The sequence below is a fragment of the Sorex araneus genome, chromosome 4, assembly GCF_027595985.1.
Source record: "Sorex araneus isolate mSorAra2 chromosome 4, mSorAra2.pri, whole genome shotgun sequence".
NCBI classification, from domain to species: domain Eukaryota; kingdom Metazoa; phylum Chordata; class Mammalia; order Eulipotyphla; family Soricidae; genus Sorex; species Sorex araneus.
Window position 1 is genome coordinate 144,785,346 of NC_073305.1, and position 22,145 is coordinate 144,807,490.

Below are 22,145 nucleotides of genomic sequence, written 5' to 3' on the forward strand. Positions count from 1 at the left end.
TGAATAGCTAAAGCAATCCTTGGGAAAAAAGAAGATGGGTGACATCACCTTCCCCAAATTCAAACTGTACTACAAAGCAGTACTAATTAAAACAGCATGGTATTGGACTAAAAACAGACATGCAGACCAATGGAACAGAGTTGAATATTTTGTCACAGACTCTCAAATATACAATTACTTAATATTTAATAAAGGAGCAACAAATGTGAAGTGGAACACGGAAAGCCTCTTCAACAAGTGGTGCTGGGAAAACTGGACAGCTACCTACAAAAATTGAACTTTGTTCTCAGTCTAACACCAGTCACAAAAGTCAAATCAAAGTGAATTAAAGACTTTAATATCAGACCTGAATCAATAAGGTACATGGAGGAAAATGTAGGCAGAACTCTTCCATAACATTGAAGCTAAAAGCATCTTTAAGGATGAAACATCACTAACCAAGCAAGTGGAAACCAACATAAACAAATGGGACTACATTAAACTAAGAAGCTTCTGTACCTCAAAAGAAACAGTGGCCAAAATACAGAGAGAGCCCACAGAATGGGAAAGAATATTTACCCAATATTCATCTGATAAGGGATTAATATCCAGGATATACAAGACACTAGTAGAATTGTACAAGAAAAAAAATCTTCAACCCCATCAAAAAATGAGGAAAAGAAATGAACAGAAGCGTCCTCAAAAAATGAAATATAAATGGCCAAAAGGCACATGAAAAAATGCTCTACATCCCTAATCATTAGGGACATGCAAATCAAAACAACAACGAGATATCATCTCACACCACAGAGACTGGTAAACATTCAAAAGAACAAAAGCAGCCAGTGTTGGTATGGATGTGGGGAGAAAGGGATACTCTTTCACTGTTGGTTGGAATGCCGACTGGTCCAGCCTTTTTTGAAAACAATATGGGCATTTCTTCAAAAACTAGAAATTGAGCTTCCATATATCCCAAGTGTGCAAAAAAGTACAGTGGAAATGACATCTGCACCTGTATGTTCATTGCAGTATTGTTCACAATAGCCAGAATCTGGAAACAACCCGAGTCCCTGAGAACAGATGACTGGTTAAAAAATCTTTGGTACATCTACACAATGGAACATTTTGCAGCTGTTAGGAAAGATCGATTTGTTCGATTAGGCACCAGTAACATCTCTCATTGAGAGACTTATTGTTACTGTTTTAAAGTTATGAAATTTGCTTATAAGTGGATGGTCATGCTAGGTGAAATGAGTATCATGCTAAGTGAAATAAGTCAGAAAGAGAGGGACAGACATAGAATGACTGCACTTATTTGTGGAATATAAAATAACATGCGACTGACACCCAAGGACAGTAGACACAAGGGCCAGGAATATCGCTCAGTAGTTGGAAGCCTGTCTCATGAGCTGGGGAAGAAGGCAGCTGGAATAGAAAAGGGATCCTAAGTCAATGATGGTTGGAGGGATCATTTAAGATGGGAGATGTGTGCTGAAAGTAAATAAAGGACCAAACGTGATAGCCTCTCAGTATCTACTCTGCAAACCATAATGCCCAAAAGTAGAGAGAGAGTATTGGGGAAATTGTCTGCCATAGAGGCAGAAGGAGGGTTATGAAAGGGGGATTATACTGGGGACACTGGTGGTGGAGAATGTGCACTGGTGGAGGGATGGGTATTTGATCATTGTTATGACTGAAACTCAAACATGAAAGCTTTGTAACTATCTCACAGGGATTCAATAATAATGATAATTAAAAAAAAAAAACCCTGTTGGTCTCATACAAGGTCAGCATCCTAACCACTGTACTATTTCTCTGCCTCCCAACCTCCACCCTGAATTTTTTTTAAGTGGAGAGAGATGTATTTGTAGAGGTGTACTCATTCTGCAAAGAATAAAGGTGACTTTGGAGAATGGTGCATGGTGGAAGCAAAAATTTTGTGTTTAATTTTGTTTTCTAAAAGTAAAAGGAACAAAGTGGGGAAAAAAGGAAAGGGAAGCTCAAAAGTAAATCGGTAAAAGTGTGGGCTGATTGGCCTCAGGTCTCTGAGGAGTAATAATGGAGGGAAACGTGTGGATGGGCTGTTGGGTGGGGGCGGTGGATGGGACAGGTGGAGAATAGCACAGTAGTCCAGAAGAGGCAGGCAGCTCCAAGTAGGGACAGACTAGGCATGGCTACAACATAATGGAAGATACTGACTTCAAACTGAGGTATGGCTTCATAATTTAAGATATTGATTTTAAACTTTTTCATCATCGGGAAAATTCTTAAAATGATATGACATAGTCCCTCACCTCTTGCCCCTCTCTCTTTCTTGATGGTGGCTGTGGTTATAATTGAACCCAGAGGCTCATACAATGTAAGGCAAGTGCTCTCCTGCTGAGTCACGTCCCTAATCCATTACTTTGGGGGGAGTGGGGAAGGTCAAATTCAGTGGTGCTCACTGTCACTTCCAGCATAGTGTTCAGGGACCAGTTTGAGTGGTGCCTGGGGATTATGTGCAATGTCTGAACTTGTGACCATATGCTTGCATGGTAAGCATTTGAAGACCTGTACTATTCCTCCAATCCTTGTGGCATATTCATTGACAATAGCAAATGTAATATTTTCTTTATAAGTTTCTGCGCTTGCCACTAGATGATTCTTTTCAGTGATTGTGCCAGGTCAGTCCCAGAGGGCACAGTCCTGTGACATCAGCAAACATGTGCTACATTTGTTAATCCCTGATCTATTTCCAGTTGGAGTTAGCAATTACCTCATACCCTGAAAATCTAAAGATTTTTCTATGTGGTGAATGGCACAAGACACTCATTTAAAAAAAAAAAAGTAGGCGTATTTAACAAAAATGAAGCCTCCCTTAAAAAAAATCACTGCAAGAGAAAAATTCTGAAAATGTAATCTGAAAAGGTAACTCAGATTTTATAAATTACATGCCAAAGGGCTTTGTAAAGATAGTTTTTCAGATCTCTGAGTCCAGTTGGCCAAAAACATAGTATAAAAATGAATACAAAGGACCTGAGAATGACACCCTGGCAAAAGTGCCTACATGGTAAGCATGAGGCTCAGAGTTCAATCCCTAGTGTTGCCTTGTGCCAACTATGGTCTTGGTAGCTCTGTGGTTCGAACTGCATGCAGAAAAGTTGGGCATGTTAACTGGGCTCTGCCCAGTAGAATGTGGGCAGGAGGAATGGATGCTGTGTGTTCTTATTTCTTAAAAGCTTTCCTGTACAATTCTCTACTTCTCTCATTTTCCATGTAAAGGTTATTCTGAAGGTTGAAGAGCTCAATATTGAAAAGGGCTCTGGCTCACCGTAAGATTCCTGAAAAAGAAGAATTCCTCTTCCAGACATACAAGAACAAGAAATAACCTTAAGTAGCCACTGTTTATAGCAGTGACTAATATACAGTATCTCTCTCTAATGCATTCCAAATTCTTTAACTATGGCCAAATTCTTCCAATAGTTGAATGGTGTCCTCACCAAAAGAATTGGGTGAGAAAACACACACGTTTCCAGACTATTTTAACGTTTCTAGATTACAGATTAAAAAAAAACTACTTAAGCAACCCCAAACTGGGATAACTCCCCCCAAAACTATGCAAAATAAAAACATAATGAAATCTCACAGTTCATTTTAAGTACTTTTTTAATATTTGGGTTCCTCCAAGTGATTTGGGGGGTAATTCCTAGCAGTGTTCCAAGACCATGCAGTGCCATGGATTGAACCTGGCTGGTTAGCATGCAAAGTATACACCTGAGCCCTTGAGTTATCTCTTCAGCCCTTCTTAGTAATCTGAAGTGTTCATTACTCACTGCCTTACTCACTTTTTTTTTTTTAAATTTGGCTTTTTGGGTCACACCCAGCGATGCACAGTGATTACTCCTGGCTTTGCACTCAGGAATTACTCCTGGCAGTGCTCGGGGGCACCATATACGATGCTGGGAATCGAACGTGGGTTGGATGCATGTAAGGCAAATATCCTATCCACTGTACTATCACCCCAGTCCCTCACTTTTTAATAAGGTTTAAAAGTTGACAAATTACCTTTCCTATCTCAATGAGCTTAGAGAAAGACAGTGAATAAGTGATCTGCAAGCAACAGGAATAAGGAGTCAAGGGGTTAAAGTACCGAGCTTCCAGCCCCCTGCCCTTATTGTGGAGTTAGTCTGAAAGATACCACCTGAGACGCAGCATCACAAGATCTGGGAGCTCAGGCAGCTGGAGTCCTCCTCAAGTTCCTATGGCTGGCTTGGCCAAGAGCCACGGTGGGTTTGAACACAACAGAGCCCCAGTTCCCACCGAGGAGAGTGACCTGGTAGCCCTCGTGTGGGCTGAAAAGACTGAAGAGCAGCAGAACAGGGAATTGGTGCTGTAGTTCTTGCACAGATGTGGTCAGTAACTGTTTACTTTTCTGGTTCTATACAGAGAATTAAAGAAGTGACTACTGAGGGACCAGGTGGCAGTCCTGGGAAGGTCCTGGAGAGATAAAGGAGACCTATAAGGGGCACGAGACCCTTGGAGCCTTGGGGAACGGGAAAGAAGGTGAATTATTAGAGTGCTAATGATCCTATAGAAACAAAGAAGAAACTCAGAAGACACATCAGTCATCACCCTTGAACCTTCACTCAAAGCGCCCCAGAGGGGAGCAGGTGAGAGCCTTCCCTGCCCCAGGGGACCCAGCCCCGGCAGCCAAAAACCTCCACAACCCAACTGCTGCCATGCTCAAGGCGGCTCCTCACACACTCGGGCCATGCCTCACACATGAGTGAATGTATTCCTGGACTGCGCAGCCATGTCCCTATCCATTTTTTATAAGTACCACACCACATTTGATGGGGTTCAAATAGTAGGCAACAAATCATAGAGGAAAAAATATACATGCATATATACATATTTTCAGATATATATGAAAGCTCACATCACTCAATCTTTAACAACATGTTATTGATACCCTAAAGAATGGTCTTAATGGCTTCTGCCAAAATAGAACAATCTTCATACTGTTTCCTCTATGGATACTTTTTAGCATTTTCAACAGCTTTTCATAACAGACAATACAAAATATATTATTTCGGTTGTGCTTTGAGACAGTGATTAGGGCTTGGGATGGAAACATCCCCAAATTGGTGGTGGGAAGGTGTAATGGTGGGCTTGGTGTTTGAATATTAAATGTAATCAAATATTGTGAACTACTTTATAAAATAAAAAAAATTTATAAAAAGGAAAAAATGCTAGGAAGTAAAATACACTTAGCTGAGATGGAATGATTCAGGGAAAGGTGTCTCAAAACGAGAAATGTCTCAAAAGGAAATTATTAAGCAACACCCATATTAAAACTACTATACAAAGGAGAGACAATACTATGGGCAGGGCGCTTGCCTAGCAGCGACTAATGCGGGTCTGATCCCTGACACCTTGTGTGGTCATGAGAATTTCCAGGAGTGACTCTTTTTTTTTTTTTAATTGAAAAAAAATTAATGAATCACCGTGAGATACAGTCACAGATTTATAAACTTTCGTGATTACATTTCAGTCATACAATGATCGAGTACCTATCCCTCCACCAGTGCCCATTTTTCACCACCAATGTTCCTAGTATCCCTCTGCCACCCCCCCATCCCCTCTCACCCCCGCCTCTGTGTCAGGCACATTCCCTTTTACTCTCTCTCTCCTTTTGGTGTTATGGTTTGCAATACAGGTAATAAGTGGCCATCATGTTCAGTCTATAGTCTACTTTTAGCACACATCTTCCAGGAGTGATTCTTGAGTGCAGAGCCAGATAACTAAGAGTAAGCACTCAGCATAACCGGATGTGGCCAAAAACCAAACCAAGACAACAGCAAAACTACCACAGAAGGGTAAGGGAGACAGCTTCGAGGATTGGAGGCCCCGAGTTTGCTGCCTGAAACAGCATAGATCCTTTAAGTACCACCAGGGATTGCCAGGCCAGAGTTCCTAACAGCCCCGCACACACCACTGGGCTGAGCATTACTAGGACCATTCCCAGTTCTCCCTGAGCACTCCAGGGGAGACCCCTATTGAAAAATACTTTAAGACTAACAATCTATTTCAGTAGAAAAATCCCACAATCCCACCTCCTTTCCCAAACATACAAAGCAGAAGAAATTTATACATGGACTGGAGCGATAGCACTGCAGGCAGGGCGTTTGTCTTGCATGCAGACGACCTCCATCCCTCTCGGAGAGCCCGGCAAGCTACCAAGAGTATCCCACCCTCACGGCAGAGCCTGGCAAGCTACCCGTGGAATATTTGATATGCCAAAAACAGTAACAAGAAGTCTCACAATGGAGACATTACTGGTGCCCGCTCGGGCAATCGATGAACAATGGGAGGACAGTGCTATAGTGCTACACTTGCTTGGATTAAATCTCATTAAACATTTACATCATGAAAAAAGAAAAACCCTACTCCAGATTAGGAATTTTAAAACTCCTATTAGAAAAGGATTAAAAAGAGGAAGAAGATTATTATCTAGGGATGACTCAGAGAAGAAAGTGGGTGGAGAGGGGAAAGACAAATAACTTTAGGAGTGAACATTCAAATCCAAGGTGCCAAAGAAAATAAAGGACAGGGTAAAATTTTAATTAAAAATTGCTAGCAGAAGGAATTAAAATAGCTAACAGATTTCAGTATTACGTCTTTGTGGCCCTAATTTGGAGCCGCCTCTAGTCTGTGGCCTGCCATTCCATGCAGCTATTTCAAAACTCACAACTGGCCAAAAGGCACATTAAAAAAATGCTCTATATCACTAATCATCAGGGATATGTAAATCAAAACCACAATGAGATATTATAATCTTATACCACAGAGACTGGCACTTATCAAAAAGAACAAGAACAACCAGTGCTTGAACTCTACAAGAAGAAAATATCCAACCCCATCAAAAAATGGGGCGAAGAAATGAACAGAAACTTTCCCAAGGAAGAGATACGAATGGCCAAAAGGCACATGAAAAAGTGCTCTACATCACTAATCATCAGGGAGATGCAGATTAAAACAACCATGAGATACCACCTCACACCACAGAGACTGGCACACATCCAAAAGAACACAAGCAACTGCTGTTGGAGAGGATGTGGGGAGAAAGGGACCCTTCTACACTGCTGGTGGGAATGCCGACTGGTTCAGCCCTTCTGGAAAACAATATGGACGCTTCTCAGAAAATTAGAAATTGAGCTCCCATTTGACCCAGCAATACCACTGCTGGGAATATACCCCGGAGAAGCAAAAAAGTATAGGCGAAATGACACCTGCACTTATATGTTCATCGCAGCACTGTTTACAATAGCCAGAATCTGGAAAAAACCCGAGTGCCCGAGAACAGATGACTGGTTAAAGAAATTCTGATACATCTATACAATGGAATACTATGCAGCTGTTAGAAAAAAATGAAGTCATGAACTTTGCATATAAGTGGATCAACATGGAAAGTATCATGCTAAGTAAAATGAGTCAGAAAGAGAGGGACATACATAGAAAGATTGCACTCATCTGTGGAATATAAAATAACAGAATAGGAGACTAATATCCAAGAATAGTAGAAATAAGTACCAGTAGGTTGGCTCCATGGCTTGGAAGCTGGTCTCACATGCTGGGGGAAAAGGCAGCTCAGATAGAGAAGGGAACACCAAGTAAAATGTGGTTGGAGATCCTGCCTGGGAAGGGAGATGTTTGCTGAAAGTAGACTAGAGACTGAACACAATGGCCACTCAATACCCCTATTGCAAACCACAACACCCAGTTGGAGAGAGAGAGATCAAAAGGGAGTACCTTGCTACAGAGGCAGGGTGCAGGGGGGAGATGGGATTGTGGGGGGAAGGATACTGGGTTTATTGGTGATGGAGAATAGGCACTTGTGGAGGGATGTGTTTGTGAACATTGTATGAGGGAAAAACAAGTTTAACATGTGTGAATCTGTATCTGTACCCTCATGGTGATTCATTAATTAAAGAATAAGATAAATTAAAAAAAAAAACAACCAGTGCTGATGAAGACATAACGGGAGGGGACCCTCCATTGTTGGTGGGAATGCCAACTGGTCCAGCCTTTTTGGACAATAAATGGGCATTCCTCAAAAAAGTAGAAATTGAGCTTTCATATGACCCACCAATATTACTTCTGGGAATATACCCCCGGGGTGCAAAAACACACAGCAGAAATGACATCTGCACTTTTATGTTCATTGTAGCACTGTTCACAACAACCAGAATCTAGAAACAACCTGAGTACCTGAGAACAGATGACTGGATAAAGAAACTATAACACATGTACAAAATGGGATACTATAGAGCTGTTAGAAAGAAATGAAGTCATGAAATTCGCATATAAATGAAAGAACATGGAGAGTATCATGCTGAATGAAATGAGTCTGAAGGAGAGGGAAAGACATAGAATGATGCACTCACTTGTGAGATATAAAAAAATGTAGTGTGAGACTAACACTGGGTGTGTTAGGACAGTAGAAACAAGGGCCAAGAAAATTAGGCCACAGTCAGAAGCCTGCCTCAGGTGCTGGGGGAGAGCGCAGCTGGGACAGAGAAGGGACCACTATGACAATGACGGTTAGAAGGGATCGCTCTGGATGGTGGGAGATGTGTGCTAAAAGTGGGTAAAGGATCAAACATGAAGGCCCCTCAGTATCTGCATTGCAGAGAGAGAGAGAGAGAGACAGAGACAGAGAGACAGAGAGAGAGAGAAAGAGAGAAAGAGAGGGGGAGGGAGGGAGCTGGGAGCAGGGGCTGGCTGGAGTTTGATGGTGGAAATGTTTAGATGGAGGAATGGGTGTTGGAACATTGCTTGACTGAAACCCAATCATAAAAGCTTTGTAACTATGTATTCAATTAAATTCAGTGATTCAATTAAAAAAATACCTAATAAATAAAATGATTAAAATGTCTTTAAAAAATTGGCTGCTATAGAATTCAGGCAAGTAAAACCTAACATACATATAATTAGAATTACTGAAATATAGAAACAAAACAAAGGATAGACTCAACACGAACTATAATTCAAGAAAAATTTCAAGGAATAAAAGAGTTCTGCATTCCAAAAGGCTGACTAACATCTGGAAAATATGGCCATGAATAATAATCAACAAATATGACCTAATAAATATACTGTACTTTGAAGATCATTAAAAAAGTCTTTTGAGGCCTTTATGCATGAAAGTTAAATTATCTAACACAGCAAAGGATACCAGAATGGCATCAGATTTATCAACAGCAACATACCACAAAAAATTTCAGAAAATAAAGTGTGAACTAATCTTTTCATAGCCAGCAGAGCAATTCTTCAAGTATTATAGCTATGGAAATTTGAAGAATGCACAAACTCATTATTACAACATAAAAGAACACAGTACTCAAAGAAGATGAGCTTCCTGGGTTAGCTCCGTGCAAGAGTGATGTGAGACTGGACTTGGACCCCTTCATCTCCCTACATGCCAATATCAGTGGCACTGTCATTTGTGATCCCTGGTGGTACAACAAAATATGTGATCACTGGCACATTGCATACGTGTGAGCACCTCAACAAAGATTGTGACCTTGGTGAACATCATAACCAAGTATCACACTGTCACTGAAACAACAATAAAAAGCTGTGGTGGGAGAGGGGTGTAGCTTGTACAGCATTTAAGTATTAAATAAGTAGTATCTTCATTTTTTTCACAAATGATGGGCTTCATACAATCAGAAGACGTATTAAATACATTAAATTTGAGATCTAATCAAAACAAGTGGTAAAAATGAAAAAATATGTAAACCCTACTTGTTCTCCAAAGCATAACTAATATAACTTTCTTTTTTAAAAAATAATAAAGAAAAGGGAGGCTTGTTCTTCAAGTCTGTGTTCTCTGTTGAACATGTGTCTTGCTTTTCCCTCTGGTCTGTTTCCTTGCTCGGTAATTTTTACTCTGGAAAAGGCTGTGTTCTCAAACATGTAGTTCTTCCTTTCTCTTTCTTATCTTTCTTTTTTGTATTTTGCTTTTTGGGGCATACCCGGCCATGCTCCCGGCTCTGCACTCAAGAATTACTCTGGGGTGGGGGGTGCAAAAAATAGGGGGTGGAGGTGGGGAGGCAATTTTTTTTTTAAAGACCAGGATTAAACCTGGGTTGGCTTGGCTGTGTGCAAAGCAAAAGCCCTACCCTCTGCACGGTTGCTCCAGTCCCCACCTCTCTCATCTTTCTAAATAAGTTTCACACAATAATAATAAAGAGAAAAGAGAAAAAGGAAACAAAAATGAACTCATTGGTTACCAGAGGGGTAAAAGATCAAAGTCAAAGAATATTACTTGGGGTCAGAGTGATAGTATAGAGAGCAGGTCTCAGGAAATTGACTTTTCAATGCAATGTCAAACCTATATGTTTAACAGATGGTTTAGAGGATGAAGAATGAAAAACTGATTGCAAATATGAATATCAAAATCATTAAAGTTCAGATCTTTGGTCTCCTAATCTGCGAGTCCACTCTTTTCTCAACAAATGAAAGAAATACAACTCGAAAACTGCCTAACGTTACTTCTTTTGTAAAATGTCATTCCACTTAAATAAATCTTTTACCAAAGAAAAATGTATTCTTTTCCCCACCATTCCTATGTACTATCCTACTGTATCCTACTGTACAACTCTATTACCCAGATCAATACTGACAGTGAGCTTGTTCTGACACTGCTCTATGAACAAGGGAAGAGATAACTTCCCTTGTGCTAAAAGTGGGTAAAGAATGAACTGCTTAGGAACTTCAATTGCAATTTGACTAAGTGATTTCATGTTTGTTGAATCTAAAAAGACTATAGATTTGTGTGTTTTTAAAATGAAGGGTCACTGTGGTATTATTTACATACAGCATATTGAAGCTTTTCAGGTTCCTCTCTGCAGTCATTCTTTTCCTCTGATTTTCAACCCCTGCAACCAATGATCATTCTCCTTATAGTTTTACTTTCTCAGAAATTTTATAAAAAACGAATCCTAACTGCATGTCTGGCATATTTTATTTGACATTGAATTTTTAATATTCAATCATAATACTGCATGTTTCAATATGCTAGTTCCTTTATATTGCTAGCAGGGCCCAAATGTATAGATACATCAAAACGTTTATATATTAAACAGTTGATGGATCTATTTGTTGTCTTTAATCTTATGTGTTTAGTAATGAAACTGCTATGAGCATTTAAGTGTAGGTTATTTTTTTTTCTGGCAAAAAGATATGCAAGTGTTCCAGAACCAATTCTTTGAGATGACTATTATTTTTCCACTGGATTATTTTGGCATCATCCTTGAAAACCAGCTTACTATCTATGTATCTATCTATCTGTATGGACCATTATTCTCATTCAATTGATCTGTATTTATCCTTACTACAATATTTTAATTATGGCAGCCTTAAATAAGTAAATACTCTCTTCCTTCTTGCCCCTAAAATTGTTCTGGCGGTGTATAATTCTTGTAATTTTTTTCATATAGAGTTTTAAATAAGCTTGTCATTTATGCAAAAAGACCCTTTTGGGATTTTGATTGAAATTATACTGATTTTATAGATCACTTTGAAGTGAAACTACTTTGTTTTTGTTTTGGGGCCACACCCTGCAATGCTTAGGGGTTACTCCTGGCTCTGCACTCAGGAATCACTCCTGGTGGAGCTTGGAGGATCGTATGCAATGCCCTCCCCACTGTACTACTGTTCTGTGTTCAGTCTTCTGACCAGTGAGAGACTTGGTTTGGTTCGTTTTGATTTCCAGGTGACACGCAGATGTGTTTCGGAGCTACTCTTGGTTCAGTGCTTGGAGGCAGTGCCTGGTGGTGCCTAGACTATGTGTTGCAGTGGAACTGAACCCAAGTCTTATGCATGCAAAACACATGCACAGTGAGCTATTTCTTTGGCCTGTTTTATCATTTCCAGGGTAAAAATAAAAAATTAATTTTGCCAGATTATTTTCTAAGCATTTTCTGATTTTGGATATTACTGGAATTAGAATGTTTTATTTTAGTTTCCAGTTGTTCACTGATAAGATTATAGATGCTAATCAACCTATATTCTTTAAAATTTGTTTATTATAATGATTTATTTACTTTCACTTTTAAAAAAGAATCTCATTATTTTTTGAGATTATTTGATATGGTCACATTATATAATATATATTCTATTTTTTATAATATTATATTAAATTTTTTCCAGTTTGAACATCTTCTATTTTCTTTTCTTGCCTAACTAAACAGACCTGATTTCCAGTACAATGATAACAAGAAATTGTAAAATTGAATCCCTAACTTGTTTTCAAGTGGGAATTGTTACTAAGTGGGAAACATTCAGTCTTTTACCTATTAAGTATATCTCTTGTAGATTTTTCATAAATGCCAATTAAACAGGTGGAGAGACTTCGAGTTTATTGAGAACTTTTATCATGAATCAGTAACTATGTCCAATAGAAAATCTTTTTACTTTACCTATTGGAAGACTATGCTTTGTCATTTTGATTTTGGTAATGCTGTGAGTTACAATGATTATAAGCCTTTTTATACATATTTGGATTGGATTCACTAAAGTATCAGTAAGAATGCTCAGGGGGCATTTCCTGTATGTTGCTTGGGGTTGGTCCCAATGATGCTCCAGGCACCATGTGATGCTGGGGATTGACCCAGGCCTCCCACATATGAAGCATGCACACTAGCCCTTTGAGCTATTTTCTGAGCTCTTAAGTCTCCAGTTTTAATTTCCAATAATGTCTTGGTCAGGTTTTGGTATTTCCAAGGAATATCTTTTCCCATTCTTTTATTTTTAACTAACCCATTGTCTCCATTTAAAATCAGCTTATTGAGGACAGCCTCTAGTCAGGTGAGTCTGGTTTTGTTCTGATTTCCAATCGGACAATCTCTGCCTTTTTCGTTGTTGTTGCTTGTTTCTTTGTTTCTGGGCCACACCGGTGGTGCTCAGGGCTGACTCGAGCTCTGTGATCAGGGATCACTCCTCACTGTGCTGGGGTGACAATATGGGATGCTAGGGATTGAACCCTGGTTGGTCTCACACAAGGAAAACTCCCTATCCGCAACACTGTTGCTCTGCTTCTAAAGCATTATATCACAAATAATAATTATTATTGATATGGCTGAATTTAAATATATCATGTTGCAAATTTCATCCTATTCATCTCATTATTGTTCCACTTTTCTTCTTACCTTTATCTGCATTATTCTTTATGATTTCATTTTGCCTGCACAACTGGGTTATTAGTAATGTCTTTTTTACTTGTAATGGCTATCCTAGAGGGTTTACATATGTAATTATTACATACTACACATGTGTAATTTAAGTCAAGTAGTGTCTTTAAAGCCACCAAAACTGACCTGGGCATTATTACTATCTTTAACCTCAGTAAATAAGATTTATCATTAGTTTTCTATATCCTGGGATCAATCTTCCATTAGGCTACAAAAGGAGAATGTGACAGTAAACAAACTGTTTATTCTTTCTTCTCAAATTTTTCAAAATCCTAACACTGTAAATATGCCCAGATTGGTCAATTATCACAGGAGAGAATGAACTGAGTCCTGCATTGAAAGCTCTTCAGATATCCCCCTCTGAATTAAGTCAACTTAATTTACACTTCAGCTTTTCCTTATTTGCCCTTGCAACTATAATTTGGGGCTGGAGAGACAGCATGGCAAGTAAGGCACTTGCTCTACATGCTGCCAACCAGGCTTGATCCCTGGTACCTCATACAGTCCCCCAAGCCCTGCCAGGAGTGATCCCTGAGCACAGAGCCATGAGTCAGACCTGAGCATCACTGGGTATGACTGGCCCACCAAAAAATCTCTTTAGGTGTTGAATTGCCATTACCTTGTGCTTAACAAGGGAGGGCAGGGTGGGAGATGGAAAAGGATTGCTGTGTAGAGCTAAAAAGAAACACTCCAGCTTCAGCTACTAGAAATCACTGCATACTGCACCACAGAGGTGAGTTTTTGGTGGTAGACTGGTTTGCTTATTCCTCAGTTTAGGCTTGTTTTGGGGGCTGGAGCAATAGTACAGCAGGTAGTGCGTTTGCCTTGCACATAGCCGACCCAGATTTGATTCCTCCGCCCCTCTCAGAGAGCCCGGCAAGCAACTGAGAGTATCTCGTCCGCACAGCAGAGCCTGGCAAGCTACCCATGAAGTATTCAATATGCCAAAAACAGTAACAAGTCTCACAATGGAGACGTTACTGGTGCCCACTCAAGCAAATCGATGAGCCACGGGATGACAGTGATACAGTGGTACAGTGATACAGGCTTGTTTTGGAGCTAGTGTAGTTCTTGTTCTCCTGGTCTCAGACAGAGTCTGTGGCTCTTGGAGAGAAGAGGCTTGAGTTTTGAAGTTAACCCCCACCCTATTAACCCCAACCTGCAGTAGCTAAAAGCTGCAATGGACCTGTAGAGGGGTTTCTACCTCTTTCCCAGTGGAACAGACCCCTGCTATGTATTGGTTCAGGGGCCTGGACTGGCACTGTCTGTCCACACCTCAGAGTAAAACAGCTTCTGCTTCTACACCTCTACTGGAAGCAGAAATCTATTTGCTTTGTTGGCATTGGAGAGAAGGAAGAAGCTCATCTCTACCAAATAGAAGGATTCTGTGGCTTTTCTCTTTTCTCTAGAGCCCCTGAGGATGAGGGTTTGTTGCCAGGACCTCAGTGACATAAGGTCTTCACTTGCATGAGATGTATCTGAGAAGCAAGTAGGGTTTGTGCTCATTTCCATAGAACAGGTCTTCTGCCCATTTAATCCTGTGAGCAGGGACATGTAGAAAAGCCCTTAAGAGAACGAACTTCTCTGTGAGTTTCAGGTTATTCTAAATCAACATGCTAGACTACACTGTAGGGAATGTATAAAAACCTAGTGATTTCTTTTGCCTTTTTGGCAGTCATCTCTCCCTCTCAATTCTGTCAAAGGTACACAGACTGATGCCTCATTTTTCCTTGGAGGTTTTGTCACAATTTGGAATTAAGTTCCCTTGACTTCCTTGTAAATTCAGCAATCTGATACCTTTTCAAGAAAAATTTTGATTTTTTGTTTTGTCATTTGAATTTTCTTATTATATCGTAAGTGTAAAAATGAAACTCAAAAATAAACAAAAACCAAAAACCCAAAGCATGCATCTTATATGCCTCTCAAAATCTCATTAAAAATTTTGTTGTACTTAAAATCATAACACTCTGTGACAGATTGAAAAGAACAAAACCTTAGTGTGAAAAGCTATTCCAGTATATAAAGCAGTTATTATTATGGCAAAATTACTCAACTTATGGCTATCATAAGTGAACTGTCATTTATAAGAACATTTCTTTTGGAACTTTTGACACTTAGATATATAAAAATATTCATATCAATCCACACTTAGCAAAGGTTAAGAGAGTAGAAGTGGTTAATAAAATATTTTTCTCCTTTCATAAAGCAGATTCACAGCTTTTTGTCCTAATTTTTCCTGATGAAAGGATTTATTTCTGGCCATCTTTAAAGTTTTCCAAATTTCCCCTGAAAAGGCCTATCAAAATAAACCACAGATTCTGCTACCCAGCAAAGGTGCTAATTAAGTGGAGCATAATGAGAAAATAAAGTAGCCTTGAAAATACTTATAAATTGTATATATATAAATTTTCCTTGATATAGAGTTCAGAAGTAATCATTATTTTAGAATATGTTCTCTCATGGCACTTTTATTATTCACTTAACCTTCTGTTGTTCTTTTGTCTATCATTTCCAACAAAACAGTGAACAAATGATTCAAGTATGGCATTGTAATCATCTTTGTATTACTCAAATATCTAGCACAGGGATGACAAGTAGTAAGCGCAAACAAAATAAACCCAATAAATACATATTGACTGAACTGAACAGATTTGCTAATGGTGCTACCTAATTTCTTTCTTACATCTTTTTAATATGGGTTATATCCTGTTCTTAGCTACCCCTCTTCTTGTTTTTTGTAAATATACATAATAGATGTCACAGAATCTATATACACTAGTGTCTGCTTGGCTCTTAAATACCTGCTACTGTTTGAAGACTCCCTGTTTGCTTGAGAAGCTTGTCCTCATTCCTATTATAGCAGCAGTAGGACTGAGAGAATCCTGGCTACACAGTTATTTGTCTGGATGATCTGGCAACCTACTTGGTGGGCAGACTTTGTAGTCAAGTAAACTGTGCAAAAGCACCTCAATGTTTAGGTGAATGGATTTTTATCTGAATCAGCCTTATTTTTCCTTGCCATTGATTGCTTATAGCCAGACTCAAATACCTTAACCTTTAAGACTTAGGTCATAATAGTACTTCACTTTATGGTACATGCATTGTTATCATTAGTTTTCTATATCCTGGGATCAATCTTCCATTAGGCTTTAAAGGAGAATGTGACTGTAAACAGAAATTTTATTTATTCTTTCTTCTCAAAAAATTTATTCTTTCTTCTCAAATCTTTCAAAATTCCTAACACTAAATATGCCCAAATTAGTCAATTACTATGAGAGACAATGGACCAAGTCCTGCATTAAAAGCATTTCATATATCCCCTCTCTGCAGTAAGTCAACTTATGTTTACACGTCAGCTGTTCCTTGTATCTCCTAACAAGTAAATTTTTATTTCCTCACACATCTCCATGGAAAAATGAAATTTTTTTTGAAGCAGATAGATTTTATGTGGAGGGTTTTTGAAGGTGTGGCAGGAGAGAGAGCGAGAGAGAGTGAGAGAGAGAAGAGAGAGCGAGAGAGAGAAGAGAAAGAGAGCAAGAAAGAGCAAGAGAGAGAAGAGAGAGAGAGCAAGAGAGCGACAGAGAGAGAAGAGAGAGAGGAAGAGAGAGAGAGAGAGAGAGAGAGAGAGAGAGAGAGAGAGAGAGAGAGAGAGAGAGAGAGAGCTTCTACAGGGGCAGAAAGAGCCTCAACACACATCCCAGCATTAGACACGAAAGCATGCAAGTACACATCTCAAGAAGGGAGATGAGGGCGACACATATGCTTGGGCACCACATGTGCCCGGCCACGTGCGCGCAAGCAGCACATGGGCTTGGGCAGCATATGCACCAAAAAATGAAATTCTTGAAGGGCAAATCATTTATAATCTTGGAGAGGACCAAGCACACTCTGCAGTTCAAAAAGGTTCACACTTTTCCATAATCACACTATATTCAACTTCACTTTTCCCATAGGTTTTAAAGAAAAGAAACTCTTACCCAGCCTTAGCAACACTTATGGTTTGTTGCTCCATTGCTTCATGGATACTGGTTCTGTCATGCTCTTTGAGGCTATTAAACTCATCAATACAGCAGAGGCCTGCATCTGCAAGGACTAATGCCCCAGCCTCTAAATTCCATTCTCCTGAGTCTTTCACAGCAGTTACCGTTAGACCTAAATAATAATAAAAAAAGCTGTCAGTTTGTATTTTCAAGTGTACCATCTATCTATGAAATAAAAGATATTCGTATATTTTAAGGAGAAGAGTAGAGTAAATGCTTTATTTCAAATCTAACAAGAATGAATGTTACTGCAAAAACTACTTTATCTATAGTTACTGGAAGACATTTTCTTATGTTCTGAAAATCTAAAATGCATTACCAAGCATTTTGTAGCAATCCTAAATCCTCATTTTTTCTCTCTCTCTTGGATAGGTATCCTAAGTGGCCACAATTTTGGAAGGAGCAAGCGGATCCCCAAAGATATTATGATAAGAGGTGCCATATTATATGTCACTTACAGAGAAAGGCCCAGGGATACAGCATATATTACAGTCCAATGATGAAAATGATGTTTGCTCCCAGTTACGGAAAGAGAAAGGATTCCCTTCACTTGTCCTATGATTTTGAGACATTCATGCTGGCCAATAAAACAAAGTAAACAGTAGAGGTTTTGGAGTCATCTAAACCTGAATTTAAATCCTAGATTAGTCATTCTGGCTGTCAAAAATTCTGTACCCTGCAAAATTATCCTCTAAAAGTGAAATAGAATTGTTTCCTCAGATAAATAAAATTAAATTTGTTGCCAGCTGAGCTGCAGTGACAGAAATGTTACAAATTCTTTGAAAAATTTATTTATTGTAGGTTGAGGAAACACTGATTATAGTAGTGTTACTTTTTAAGTTTAGATGTAGAGTTACTGCACTTTGGTCACCACCACGTGTCCAAGATCCTCAATCACTATTTTTCTTTGTTATTGAACCACAGTATTTAACTGTGGTTCAATCACTGTTCTTATGTCCCTTCTTGTCTCCTGCTTCCTTTCTCCCACTCCCACTCCCCACCAGCTTGGTAATCTCAGTTTTGTAATCCAAGACCAAGAATATGTCCTCATTTGATACTACCTATTTCTGGTTTGTTCTCTATATACCCTAGATGAGTAGATCATCTAGTATTTCTGATTTTACTTAGCATGATGCCCTCCAGTTCCAACCATGTTCAAATAAACAGCAAGATTATATCTTTTCTTATAGCTGCAAAACATTCTATTATGTATATATACTACAAGTTCTTTATCTATTTATCTGTCATCAGACATTTGGGTTGTGTCCATATTCCTGCTATTATACTGCAATGAATAGAGTGTGTACATATCTTTTGAGTTAATATTTTTGTGTTCCTAAGCTAAATGCCAGTTAGTGGAATTGCTGGGCCATATAGAAGCTCCATTACTAGTTAAAAAAATTTTTTTAGGCACTGTGATTTATAATACTGTTAATGATAGGGTTTCATGCATACGATGTTCCAACACCATACCAGCTTCAAAGTCTGCCCTCCATTTCACTGAAATACTGTTAGAGTACAATTAAAAAAAAAAGAGTGCCCAACTGTATTTTGTCTACAAGATATCTACTTTAAAAATAAAAGACATATAGATTAAAAGTAAATTGATAAAATGTATACTAATTATTTCTCAGTAAAACTGTGGGAGAAATGTAAAGGGGCAGAGAAAGATACACTATCCTAACACTAATCAAAACAATGAAGGAGTAGTTTATTTCAGACAGAGAAGACTTTACAGTAATGAAAATTATCATGGAAAAGAGGGTAATAGCAATTAAGGGGTCAACACTGTAAGAAAAAATAATAATTCTTAATGTGTGTGAGCTTAAAAATACAGAGAAAATAACGACTGGGTATAGATGAAATCTATCTAATGGTCAGGGATGTCAATACCTTTCTATCAGAAATGTACACATATTCAATAGGTGTAATATCAATAAAGTCATAATTAACTAAATAGCAACATGAACCAACTGAAACTTAATGAACATCATAGACTCCATTTTACAATGACAGATTACATAATCTAATAACCATACAGACTCTCTATATAGACCACATTCTGGACCTTAAAAAACACACACTTTCATAAATTTGGAACAGAAATGATTTTCTTTTAGATCAAACAAAATAAAACTAGAAATAATAGAAAAATCAATGGAATTTTCCAAAGTATGACCAGATTAAACATCAGAAATATGAGTCAAAGATAAAAATCTGAAAATGAAATTTATTTAAAATCTCTTAAATAAAAAGGAAAAATCTAACTTATTAAACTTTGGTGATATAATTAAACCAGTGCTTACAGAGAAATTTACAGCATGTAGTACATATTTTAGGAGAGGAAAAAGTCTAATACCAGCAAATTGCCCTTTTGCCATGGAAACTAGAAAAGCAGCAAATTAAACCCAGAGTAAGCAGAAGAAAGTAAATAATAAACACTGAAACAAAAATCACTGAAATTAAAAACAAATCAATAAAGGTAAATTAATGAAAATATCTGATAGTTCTTTGAAAATATCAACAATATCAATAAACCTATAATCAGGTTAAGAAAAGGAAAAAGAAATAATGATATCAGAAACAAAATAAGTGCTTTCAGATCTAATCTTATGGGATTAAAAAAATTAAGGATTATTATGTAACTACATACACACTCATTTGGTAACTAGATAAAAGGACTAATTCCTTAAAAATCACAAGCTGGCAGACCTCATATTAGAAGAAATAGTGTGAATAGACCTATGTCTACTAAAAAAATTAAACGAATAACTTAACCTTCCAAAGTATCAGATTCGTGGGTTTACTGGTGAATTTTACCAATGTTTCACAGAAGAAATTATGATCTTTCTCTGCAGAGATCCTCCAGAAAACAGAGACAGAGAATTCTTAGAATATCCTTTTGTTTTGTTTTTGTTTGGGGGCCACACCTCGTTGTGCTCAGGGGTCACTCCTGAGCAGTGATCAGAGGACAATAAGCAGTGCCTGGTACCAAATCTGGGTTGGCTGCATATAAGGCAAGACCTTGACTCACTGTACTATCTCTCCAGCCCAATTTCTTGTCATTCCAGGAGACTAGCATTACCTTACTATTAAAATCTAATAAGGACATTAGTAAAAAGAGACTATATCTCTCATGAACATAGGTGCAAAAATCCTCAATAAAACATGAGTAAATTGAATTCAACAACTGTAAAAAAGAATTATATACCATTACCTTGTGGGGTTTGTCTCTGGTAAACAAAGCTCAAAAATTAAAATATGCAAATGTTACCTATCATAGATTCAAACAAAGAAACTCTCACTTCCAAAACATTATTAACAGTAGAACAGATAATAAAATTTTTATAAGTTCATTCTGTGGAATGATGCAAAGCATTAAAAAATGAAGAACCAAACATACTGTAAAGTACTAAAACATAAAATGAAGCAAAATAATACAGAACCTACAATTTCCCTAGCATCAAAGTAAAAACAAGGGACAAAAACAAGTACTGGTAGACTTGACTTAAAAGAAATACTAAGGGGAGTCCTTCAACCTGAAATGAAAGTACACCAAGACAAAGACAAATACAGAAATAAAAAGCTCCAATAAATTAACTTCACAAGTAAATGTGTGGATTAATGTAATTTTGTTTGTAACTCTTTTCTTCTGATTCAAATAAAAATTAAAGAAAAAAATGTGAAGCTATGGTTTATCAAGCACAAAGGTGTAATTTGTATGAAACTACTAGAACAAAAGAAGATGGAGGGACAATTACATTGAAACACATTTTTAAATACTATTAAAACTAAATTGTTACTAATTTGAACAAAATTATTTTAGATTAGAATGTTGATAATACCCCCAATCAGTCCAAAGGAAAAAAAAACCCTCAGAAATAAAACAAAAGAAACAAAAAGAGGATTAAGGTAATACACTAGAAATTACATTTAACAAAAGAAGAAAGGAATACATAGGAATAAAGAAGACAAACTGTATACATAAAGAAAAATGGCAACATAAATCCTACCTTATTAGTAATTATATTAAATTCAAATAAGAACTTTAATCAAAGGTCAGGGTCCAAAAGATTGGGGTGCATAATTTTTGTGCATAATGTCCTGGGTTCCTATATCCTGCACATCCTCAGAACCATTGAATCTGGACAGATTACAACACTAGCCCAAGCTGGCTTGTCATTCCCACACACCCAGGTCATGTCGGGAATAAAACCAGGGCCAAAAAAAGTAAAATTAAAAAAAAAATTGTAAAAGCTAATCAAGTCAGTGATTTGTATAATGTATCTCAAAATATGGCCCAACTATGTGGTGTCTATAAAAACCACACTTTAACCTTTAAAGGCACAAATAGCCTGAAAATAAAATGATGGAATACTCCATGCAAATGGTAAACAAAAGAGAAATGGAGAAACAATAATAATATCTAATACAGTCTTTAAAAACATAATACTGTAAACATAGTATTCTCAATTAAAGATTAAAAAAAAATCACACTAGGTCGGATAACATCCAGAGCAGGGGAACTGTAAAATGTAATTGGGCAAAATTTAGTTTAGTATTTATTTTTGAACAAATACAGTTGTTTTGGAAATGCAGTTGTATTTATCATTTACATACCATCCATGTCACTGTTTTTATAACTCAACAGTAGAACAAAGTAACGTGTTCCTCAAAATCTAAAATATTGACTTTACAGACTGCTGAAAAGACTGCTGACTCCTAGAGTACCAATGTCTATTTAAGACATAAATTTTTTTGAAGGGGGTTTGGGGCCACACTTAGCAGTGCTCAGGGGTTATTTCTGGCTCTGAGCTTGTGGCAGTAGTCGGAAGACCATATAGGAGGCTGGAATTAAAAACATGTTGGCTGTGTGCAAGGCAAATCC

At 37.8% G+C, this 22,145-nt stretch overlaps 1 protein-coding gene across 2 annotated transcripts in view; it reads right to left on the bottom strand.

Annotated features, from left to right (window-relative positions):
- Positions 1–22,145, bottom strand: part of MCM9 (minichromosome maintenance 9 homologous recombination repair factor) — an 80,040-nt gene that overhangs the window by 15,669 nt on the left and 42,226 nt on the right. For both annotated transcript variants that reach the window (XM_055135007.1, XM_055135006.1), the window contains one exon: positions 17,195–17,369. In XM_055135007.1, coding sequence (XP_054990982.1) covers positions 17,195–17,369 — 175 coding nt within the window. The remainder of the gene's footprint in view (positions 1–17,194; positions 17,370–22,145) is intronic.